Source organism: Coffea eugenioides, unplaced genomic scaffold (assembly GCF_003713205.1).
Source record: "Coffea eugenioides isolate CCC68of unplaced genomic scaffold, Ceug_1.0 ScVebR1_23;HRSCAF=104, whole genome shotgun sequence".
NCBI lineage: Eukaryota > Viridiplantae > Streptophyta > Magnoliopsida > Gentianales > Rubiaceae > Coffea > Coffea eugenioides.
This window is the reverse complement of record NW_020862884.1, coordinates 911227-922144: the sequence shown is the minus strand read 5'-3', so window position 1 is coordinate 922144 and position 10918 is coordinate 911227. Positions and strand designations below refer to the sequence as shown.

At 35.2% G+C, this 10918-nt stretch overlaps 1 protein-coding gene across 1 annotated transcript; it reads right to left on the bottom strand.

The window, feature by feature from the left end:
* Positions 1-782: 782 nt before the first annotated feature.
* Positions 783-4393, bottom strand: LOC113756560 (putative receptor-like protein kinase At3g47110). Its single transcript, XM_027300198.1, has 4 exons — positions 3768-4393; positions 1649-3651; positions 1047-1304; positions 783-925 (listed from the first exon to the last, which is right to left on the bottom strand). The coding sequence occupies exons 1-4, from the start codon at positions 4391-4393 to the stop codon at positions 783-785; spliced, it is 3030 nt and encodes a 1009-aa protein (XP_027155999.1).
* Positions 4394-10918: the final 6525 nt, after the last annotated feature.

Genomic DNA, 10918 nt, shown 5'->3' with positions numbered 1-10918 from the left:
TAAACACTTTTAAATATTTTCAATTTACACGTTATCCAATACAATAAGTACTTATTGAACTATATCCCCAAATAATATATTTTAAAGTAACTAAGCAGTTAATAAGTATTTTTTATTAAAAATTCTTGGTATTTATTTTTGGAGAAAAATGAGCTAAACTTCGTCATCAAAACTTAATTCAGAAATGGTCAGTGAGCTTCCAGCAACTTACAATTTAGTAACCTTTACGTATCAACGTCTATCAATTTGGACAGAGAATATATAGAAATCAAATGTGCCTCTATTTCTAAATTCTGGTTGCTCTGCTCTAAGTCTACACAAACATACAAAACTGAGCACAAATATTTTATCTGAGCTGAGGTCGGAGAAAATGTATTCCTCTCTCTTGACCTAAACAACAAAAGTATTTTCTTCGTCTGTCTTAGTTATATTTTTATTCCTTTTTCCTCATCTTCTAATGTCTTCTCTCAACTTACACTTCTTTGTGTGTTTTACGAGATGTCAACCACAATTTTTGCGATGACTAGTCAGCGGCGGATTTGTATGTCGGGGCATGGAGCACCGAATTCCATTAGTATAGAATTTTCCTCAAAAGTGAATGCACTGCTCCAAAATCAAAAAAAAAAAAAAAGAAGAAACTTTTAATATTGGTGGCTAAAAAACTTCTTTAATCCAATCTTCAAATGCTCAAGCAGAGTTGAGCCGGTTGACTTCAACTGTTAAATCAGCATGACTCTAACCACAAAACAAGAAAATAAAATGGTTGAAGGATACATTTATTTTCAAAGCAAAAATTCATAAGCATGTATCTCTTCATGAGTGCACAAGCTAGCAGTTTCACTTTGGAGCTTCAGATCTGCATACAGCTGCAAATCCAAAGAATGCCACATCTTAGCAGTTAGCCTCAAGATTTTCTTGATGTACCCTGATACCAAGAAACACGTCCTTAATGAGATGTAATTTTCTCAGAACTTCATTCACGTGCATCCGCTCGTTTGGTAATCTTGCAGAGCACTCGAGTCCAATTGTCAACAGGGAAATCATACACTCCATCTCTCTTCTGCCATTAATCTTTTCCTCTCCTGGAGTCATTTCTCTGTACTGATCTCCTCCTTTTGAAAGAAGTAACGGGTCCACAATCTTGCAAACTTGTTCAGGCAGAGCCACATTAACATAGTTATGAAGATTTAGGCCATCAGTTAATATATCATCTGTTGGCCTCCTTCTTGTGATCATCTCCAGCAGAAATATCCCATAGCTATACACATCGCCTTGAGTTGATGCAGGGAGACCCATCCCGTACTCTGAAATTTTCTTTCAATATGTTACTCTGATGAAAAGGAACTCAAGGCAACTCTTCGAAATAGGATTAATGAATCAAGTGTGAGAAATCGTAACTAAGTAGAAGCAAAATGTAAATGCCTTGCACGAACAACTGGCTTTGGTCAGGGGTAATTAATTCAACCATAAAAGTACACAACCATAAAAATATAATTTTATTATTAAAAATTTCTAATTAAATTAGCTTGAATTCTGTTTCACAGAGAATCTAGTATTGTTTAAGAACCAATGATTCAATTTGGTTTAAGTTCTTTGTATCTACAAATCTTGACCATATCGTAATAGATTGGAATTGGATATAAATTACCTGGAGCTGCATATCCGATTGATCCTTTAATTGCAACAGCACTGCTGGTTCCCTGGTCAGAAGAAGTACTGATGGTTTCAGGAAGAAGCCTTGCTAATCCAAAATCACCCACGTGAGCAACGAAGTCATTGTCAAGAAGAATGTTGCTTGGCTTCAAATGACAATGAACAATTGTTGTTTCACATTGGTTGTGAAGATAATGCACCGCTGAAGCAACATCAATTGCAATATTCAGCCTCCGAAAAAGATTAAGGCAGCTGGATGTTGTTGCTTGATCAGTTGTTTCTGGATGCAACCACAAGTCAAGATTTCCATTTTCCATGAACTCGTAAACTAAAGCCTTGAATTCATGACCTTTGGAATCAACGCTGGAGCAATAACTTAAGATGGAGACTAAATTTCGATGGCGGATGTTTCTTAGTGCTTTGCACTCAGCCTTGAAGCTCTTAGAAGCCCCATTCTTCTTAAGGTCAAGAACTTTAACTGCAACAAGCCTATCTCCGTGTTGATCTAGCCTGCCTTTGTAAACAATCCCAAAACTTCCTGATCCGATCAAGTTTTCTGGAGAAAATCCCAAAGTAGCACGATGGAGTTCATGGTAAGAAACTCTTAACAGCTTATCGACTGTTGGGAGCACAAAAGATGAGCTGGCTTCTCTTCGATATCTTTTTTGGTATACCCCCAAATAGAACAACAATATTATACCAAGAGCCAAGAATGTTACTGGTAAAACTGTGGATAATAGAACAATGATCTTATGCTTTTCCTTTTTCTTTCCCATGATCAATGGACAAGGCGGGAAACGCAATTCAGTAATGCCTCCACAAAGTTCGTTGTTTCCCATCAAAACTATTAGGCTTGCATTCCCAAATATTCCGGTTGTTGGTATCTTCCCATAAAGGTCATTATAAGAAAGGTTCAGATACCTCAACGGCTGAAGTTTCTCAAGGTCTCTTGGTATTTGTCCAGCCAAGTTGTTAAATGAAAGGTCTAATACTTGGATGGCTTTCAGAGAAGCCAATTTTGAGGGAATCGTCCCTTCGAAAAAGTTGGCCTGCATTTCATGAGTCTCTAAATCCAAACAATCAGCAAGCGATGGGGGTATTTCTCCAGAAAATCTGTTGTAGGCGACAGTGAAATTTACCATGTGCATCAGCTTTCCTACTTCCAGAGGTATAGAACCACTGAATGTGTTCTGTCTCAAACCCAGATATAATAGCAAGGTGTGCATCTCAAAAAACTCTGGTGATATAACACCACTAAGATTATTTATAGATACGTCCAGATATTGCAGATTTCCACAGTTCATGAGAATACTGCTAAATACATCGCTGCCTTCAAAAAGATTGTCTGCTAAGCCCAGATGGTACAGAGAGCTAGAATTACATAAGTTTGACAAAATTTCTCCTGACAACCTGTTTCGTTCTAGACCCAAATATTGCAAGTTTTGAAATTTACCAAAGTCACTTGGTATGACTCCTGAAAGAGAATTCCACGACATGTCAAAGACAATTAGATTGACAAGATTTCCAAGTCCTTCTGGGATAGTTCCCCATAATTGATTTCCTTCAATGCCTAATTCAGTGAGTCCATGTGTGAGGTTTGCCACGGACTTAGGTAACTCACCACCAAAATTGTTTTCATCTAAGAAAATCGTATATAGATTGCTATTGTTTGTCAATGATCCAATGAAATTCAAGTCTCCTGTAGAATTTCTTCCTAACCAATTTCCAGAAAGTTCTATTAATTGAAGGTTTGATAGATCTCCTAAATTACTGGGAACTTGCCCTTCAAGCTTATTGTTATCAAGGTCAAGTTGCTCAAGCCTAGAAGCATTGGTGATGGAAAGTGGAATATTGCCATTGAAGTCGTTCGTCCCAATTTGTAGGACTTGCAGATTTGGTAGGGTGAGACCTACGTCGGTTGGAAGGTTGCCATGAAAAGAATTAACTGGTATTGAAAAGACATGGAGAGATGATATGTTATAAACAGATGCAGGGATCCTACCAGATAATTGGTTTACTCCCACTCCTAATGAATGCAAGTTTTTAAGGAAGCCTATCTCCTTGGGCAGATTACGCTCCAATTGTTATATGCAAGAAAGAGTGTTGTCAATGACGAAAGATTTCCGAGGGAGGAAGGAATCTCTCCTGTCAAATTGTTCTTAGAAAGATAAAGATTTTCAAGCTTCTTCAATTTGCTTAGCTCAATTGGAACTTTGCCTTCAAGTTTGTTGCTCGTAAGCGTAAGGCTTAACATATTTGAGCAGTTGCATAGACTAACAGGGATCTCTCCGCTCAGGAGGTTATATGATAGGTTAAGAAACCTTAGACGGAACAGATGACCAACCTCTTGTGGAATTTCACCATGGAACTGATTTTCCTCCAGATGGATGGATTTCATGAAGCTGAGATTTCCTATATGAGGAGATATGGTTCCAGACAAACCCCAGCCTGTTAGAGTTATGGCTGTGACCCTCTGATGTCGACTATCACATGTGATCCCCGGCCATCGGCAATGGTGTCGTGTTTGGTTCCACGAGTTCAAGACAGCATGTGGATCATCAGATATCTGACTCTTGAACTCCAGCAGAGCGAGTCTATCAGTTTCATTTTGAAGTCGATTGGTGGCTAAGGCATGATTTACTGCAGAATTGTTGATGGCAGCGAGAACTACAAGCAGAATCAGAATGTCCATTGAGATCGATGACCAAAATCCCCAAGAAATGGAACTTTGAAGCTCCATTACTGTTGAAAGAAGGAAAATAGCTCAATGTTGAGTTTGACAGGGGAGGATGAAATAATGTTAAGAAGCTCTGAGAAGTCCGAAGTGTATGAAAACTCAGGGAGAGATCTTTTCAGGGACTTTTGGAATCTGACTATTTCATTTTGATTATGACTGAAGTTGAAAGAGGCAAATGTAGATGGCGCACTCCATTGTTAACGACAAAGTGATCATGAGTTAAAGCTGCTCAGCTGTTTAGATTAGATAATTTCATCATATTTCATGCACTCAAGTCGACATTTTTGTGGTTTACCATTTTGCATCTATAACTGACTACTTTTCTGGTTAATATTCCTGGACACCACACTTCTGCTTCTGGTTAATATTCCTCATTTGGTTGCTAGATGCTAGATCAGGACAATGGTTTCTAAGCAATATGGTTTATTGGGGAAATGAGGGAATTTTTTTGGGCAAAATACACTTCACTCCCCTGTGTTTTAGCGATTCTTCACATAAAGCCCTACAGTTTCAAAAGTTATAAAATAGAAAAATTGAACCTCAATTTGTGACTCTATTCAATTCTCATGTATACTCATAGCCAATTAGGCGGGTTGGACGGGTTTTGGACGGGTTAATATTAGGTTTTCACTTAAATGGGTTATACCCAACCCGTCCAACTTTAGATTGGGTTGGGTCATATTGAGTTATCTCAAACCCATGACCCAAATATGACCCAACAAATTAATAATACATTTTAATACATAAACTTTTTTACATACATTTTAACACACAAAATAGATTTTTGTCACACATATAAACACAGTTTCACATACATAATGTATTTTTGCACACACAAACACACACTCCTTAAGTTCCTTGGAAACACATCATAAATTGAATAATATTTTATATTGCTTGTATTGTGAATTTTAGATAATAAATTATACATTTAAATAGATTAGCTTAAAAAATTGTTTACTTTGTATTTTGTTAATACTACTAATTGATTGAAACTTATTTTTGTCACAACTTATTAACACTTTTACTATTCATATCTATTTTATTGTAAATTGTAATATTCTATGTATTTAAATTATTGAATGCTATATTATATTATACTTGAAAATGTAAGTAAGAGACATATACTTGAAATAAAGGCGTGGAACGGGAATACGCCAAAGATGCAATACTCAAACAAATTACTAGAATTTATTCAAAATTAATTGATATAAAAGTAATAATAATTAGTATGCGAAGGTGAATATCTGATTACGTCACTCAACTCAAATAGAATGAATGTCAGGGAATGCGTCAAATATGATCTACGAAAACCATATGCAATAAGCAAATGTTTCAAGGGATTGTCTACGAAAATGTCCTGTAGATCGATCACTTCTTTCACACACAATAGCTGAATATTGCTCCACATGTCGAATGACATATAATTTATATGCCAGACATATAAAAGTAAAATAAGCATGAGTTTTTATTTCAAATTTCTTTTGTTTTAAATAAAAATTAAAAAAAAATTGATTGAAAATACATATATATATATATATATATATATGAGAATTTTGAATACAAATTAATTAATGAATTATTAACAATGTCCACAAATTAATTAATGAATTATTAACACGTGTCCAAATGTAAATAGTTGGGCATATTTGTATTAAATCTTGTATTTATTATTTTGAATTACTTTTAAATAAGTTGGGTATTGGATACCCAAATAAAAAATCCAACCCGCCTAATGAATAAGTTGGGTTTTTCTTACCCAATCCAATAAAACCCATAACCCAATTGACCCAACCTATTCTTTAAAATTAATGGGTGAGTTGGGCGGGTTATTGGGTTTTGGGCTTTTTTGTCAGCTCTACCCGTAGCTATTAAACTTCAAAGATTTTCCTGATGTACCCTGACGCCAAGTGATTTTGGGAACAAATTGTTAGGGGGCCCAATGCAATTAACCCTATTATTTTCGCACTTTTGTTTTTGTAGAAAACTGGAAACCTACTGAACTGGGAATACTAATTTAAGGTCGTAGGCATTGTGAATAGGGATGGCGCGGGCACCCGCCCCGTGGGGGGCTCTAGGGGCGGGGGCGGGGGGAAATTTTTCCCCCTATTTAGAAACGGGGTGGGGGGCAGGGAGAGTACACCCCCACCCCATCCCCTACCCCGCCACCCTAAAAAAAATTATATATATAAATAAATATATATAATTATATATAATATGTAATTTAATTAGTCATAAACTTACGATAATGATATTATTAGTTAGATGTATTATATAATGTATATTAGTGTATGTAATATAATTGATATTATCAATTATACAAATAATTAGACATGTCTACTAATAGAATTTATTAATTAGTTATACTAAATTTACTAATACATTTATACTAAATTTCTAATTACACTTAATAGAATAACACTTTTTTCTCAAAAAAAAGCACAAACACAATAATGAATTAGTGATTGTATTTGTACCAAAAGTGAAAACTTAACTATTTTAGTTGTATTTATTTTAACATGTTGGATTATATTCAAATAACTTTTGTTTGATGTTTTTTATGAGTTTCAATTGTAAAATTACAATGAAAAAATAACTTGATGATGTGTTGATATTTTAGTACTTGATTATTTATTAAAATTTAACTATAATAAAATTTTATTAACTCCACGGATGCCCCCGTGGGGGAAGTAGGACGGACGAGGGCGGGGCGGGGGGAGTGGGAGGCAGGGATCGGGGGGAATTAATAGGCAACGCCCCTCCCCTGCCCCGTTACCATCCCTAATTGTGAAATATCATCATTATTATCCGGACAATGGTGACTTACTGACTAGGAAAACCTTTGCAGCATTGGTGAGCTTCGAGTTTGACTGGTCCAAGCGTTACGAGGGACCAATTCTTGTTGACTCAACTTTCCTGTCTTCCCACCATCAATGTTTTAAAAATCGGACCGTTAATTGAACCGGTGAAGTGAAAGGGTCGAGGTTCAACCGGTAGGACCGGTTCAACCTCGGTTCAATGAATTTTTTAAAAAATAATTTATATAAATATATATATGTACAAAATAAGACATGTAATGGACTAATTTAATATTTTATATGATGAAAAGTTTACTATTTTTTAATAACTTGGATTTTTAAAAATAAATTTTTTAAATTATAAGTTAAAACAAATAAATTTCATCTCAATTTCAATTATATCTAAATCCAACCCCAAAATATCACAATATTTTGAAATTATACAAAATTCATGTATCTGAGAATTTAGATATTATGAATTTTAATTTTAATTTACGTTTTGAGATTTAGATATTGCAATTTAAAAAAGAAAATTTGGAGTTCGAAGGAAATCAAGAAAATCGAAAATAGAAATGTAAACTTGATAAGAAACAAAAAATAAGATAAAAGTGAGTGGTTGTGGCATTAAATAATTTGGGTTAAAAAAAATTCTTTTTTAACTTTTTTCAATTTAATGGACAAAAACAAAATTAAAAGATGGAAGAAAACATTAATAAATTAAAAATAAAGAGGTTTGATTAAAAAGGGAGTGACAAAAGAAAAGATGATAGAGAGAGAGAGTTGAAAATTAAAAAGAAAGAGCCATGAGGGGATGAGATTTTGTAAGAAAAATGGAAAAAAAAAATATGAGTATTTGCTTTATATAAATAAGTTATCAAAAAAAATTAATAAGATGTGATGGTGCAACGGTTAATACATTGGTCTTTTATTACAAAGGTCTTGGGTTCGAATCTTGATTGTTGCATTTTGCAAAACTTAAAAAAAAAAAAAAAAAAAAAGGAAAGCTAAAAACCGGAAAACCGCCGGTTCAATCCGGTTCGGCGGTTTTCACGGTTCAACCGGTCTTTGACCGGGTTTCTAGCAAAGTCAGCAATGTCATTGAACCGGACCGGTGCCATGGCCGGTTCGCGGTTCAACCGGTCGAACCGGCCGGTCCGGTCCGGTTTTCAAAACATTGCCCACCATATGCGACTAACAGTCAAGAACTATACATTGATCATCTTCCGGCGACAAAACTAGCCCGCTAGTAAAGGATAAAATCATTTGGTATCCCTGAATTTTAAAAGTATCTCACCAACCTCCCTTATTTTAAACTTTTTTGTAACTTTGTCAACCCATTTCAAAGATATCATCATTTTGGGAAAGATAAAAAATTTTATTTCAAAATTACCGTTTTATTGTGGACCTTTACTTTTCATAATGACAGGGTGTCGAGTCTGTGCAATAATAAATACCTACTCAAATAAAATATAATTTCTATAGATAGTGGTAAGCAGGGTCGAATCCACAGGGATTGGGGATAATTTATTTCTTTTAGAGTCCGAAGTATGGGGGATTTTTGAAAATGAGAGTAACTAAATTACTTGGAATAAATTAAAATAAAATAAAACAACTACAACTCAAATAACTAATTATCACAATAAAAATAATAATGGACGAACTCTAGCCAAGAGACAATTTCGGAGATGGTTCACTTAATTCGATCACAGATGCAAGGATTATTCCAGTTACTATCTGATAAATTAGTTATAGTTGTCATACACGTGATAAACAACCAACTCTTTCTCAATTTGTCGATAGCCAAGGTACGACCGTTGACTATTTCTCTAATCAGGAAACAACCCTAGGTACGACCATAGAAGTTCAATTCCCTAATTGCATGAATAATTAGAAGAGTCTAATTCTAACCAATCAACACGCTACGAGGGTCTCTTTAAGTTAGCCTGTCTATCTCCCTGACACAAACCCAATCATGCCAGTTGCCACCAGTTTAGAATAATTAAACAATTACGGATTTAACTACCCTAATTGGCTTCAGGTTATTGAATTAATCTAGAATCCGGGCCCTGGATAATCGAATAATAAAACAACCATATGAACATAAAGCAGAAGATAGACGAATACCAGTAAATAATGGAAATAAATAAAAACTAATTCGATCTCACAAATTTAGTAGAACCAAGTCCTCCGTTGTTCCTCGACTAGACAAACTTAACCACGTCTCATGAGAAAATCTCCAAATAATTTCACTGAGGTCCAGGCCATCAAAAGAGCCAAGAAAAGAAAACTAAAACTATACTAAAAAGGTCCCCCCGCCTTTGTACGTTCTTCCCCTTTTTTAAAGCCAAAAGAATCACTAATGCCCCTTAGTCCGTGGGTCCCTACCGAATTGAGCAAGAGTACAAGGAAAAGTGGGGCTCTGACGAATTGTTTTCTCCCTATTCTTTTCGTTTCCAAATGCTACTCAGCCTCCCATTATTTCCGTTTGTTTCTGCCGAAAATAAGGAAAAGAAAAGACAAAAGGTCTCAATGTCCTTCTTTTTCGTTTCTTCTTCATAGTCAGACTCCTAGTCAGCAAAAGGGAGCTGGAAGTTCGTTTCTTCTCATCAACGTGGGCCAGGTTTGTGAAGTTTTTTAGAAGTCTCCCTTTTCTCCAAAAATTATCCCCTTTTTCGTAATTTCCTGCTCCATTCCCTGAAATTAAGTCCCAATACCAAATATAAGTAAATATTAATAATGAAAACAATATTTAGCAAGGACAAAGGGAAAAATTAACAATAAAATTACTAACAATTAACACCCTATCAATTCCCCCCACACCTGAATCATGCTTGCCCTCAAGCATGAGAACAGCAATTGAACACCAAAATTTGACAATGGTTGTTGCTCCAACTACCGTATTGCCAAGATATCCAGAAAAACAAATATCAAGCATCACAGGTCAAGATCCAAGAAAAATCACCCCGGTTAGCTTCCCAACCACCAACTCCTCCAATTTAAAGCAAACTAATATAAGAAAAAGGAATGGTTGCTCACATTTATCAGCAAATGGTCCAACTATTAACCAAATCTCGACATTAAGATCACAAACCGGTAAGCTGACTTATTCACATACTAACACAATCTTTACTTTACTTCTCCTTTTTTTTTTTTTTAGTAACAAAAGACTTAGTCTATAGCCCTTAGAGCCTTTTGACGCGAACTCCAACATTTGACAGATGGAGGAGCCCGGTTACTCAGCTCCAATTGCTACGGGACCACGCACTCATAGCAACTACTACCTTTTGACGCGAGAATCGACACTTTAGGTGAAGATCCCCGGTTACTCAGTAGTAACCACTAGCGGAGTACAGTCAACTCTTATTTACAACCATATAGCACCATAACTAAAAATAACATAAAAAATAACAGCAGCCAGCCTCAAATTTCCAGACATGGAGAACTAAAATTAATAACTGGACCAATTTACATGAAAAATGCCAACAATCATTCCCTATACCTAGAAAAGTTAACCAAAAATAGGAAAAGTTAAGCAATTATTGATATTCACCAAAGAGATGTTCCTGAACTCAACCACATCAACTTGATACCTTTTTATTAATAAAACTTGACAATAACAGAATTAGAGACAACAATCCGGCATCAAAACTTGGTATTCATATGAAGACTGACCACTAGAAAAAAAAGAAAAGAAAATAAACAAAAAAAGGAGATAAATATCAAACTAAAA

Excerpts from the sequence above, each read along its gene's own strand:
- LOC113756560 (XM_027300198.1), bottom strand. The coding sequence starts at position 4,393 with ATGGAGCTTCAAAGTTCCATTTCTTGGGGATTTTGGTCATCGATCTCA. Across the intron at positions 1,305-1,648 it reads AATCGGATATGCAGCTCCAG|AGTACGGGATGGGTCTCCCT; the intron begins GTAATTTATATC and ends AGAAAATTTCAG. Across the intron at positions 926-1,046 it reads TGGCAGAAGAGAGATGGAGT|GGTACATCAAGAAAATCTTG; the intron begins GTATGATTTCCC and ends TCTTGGTATCAG.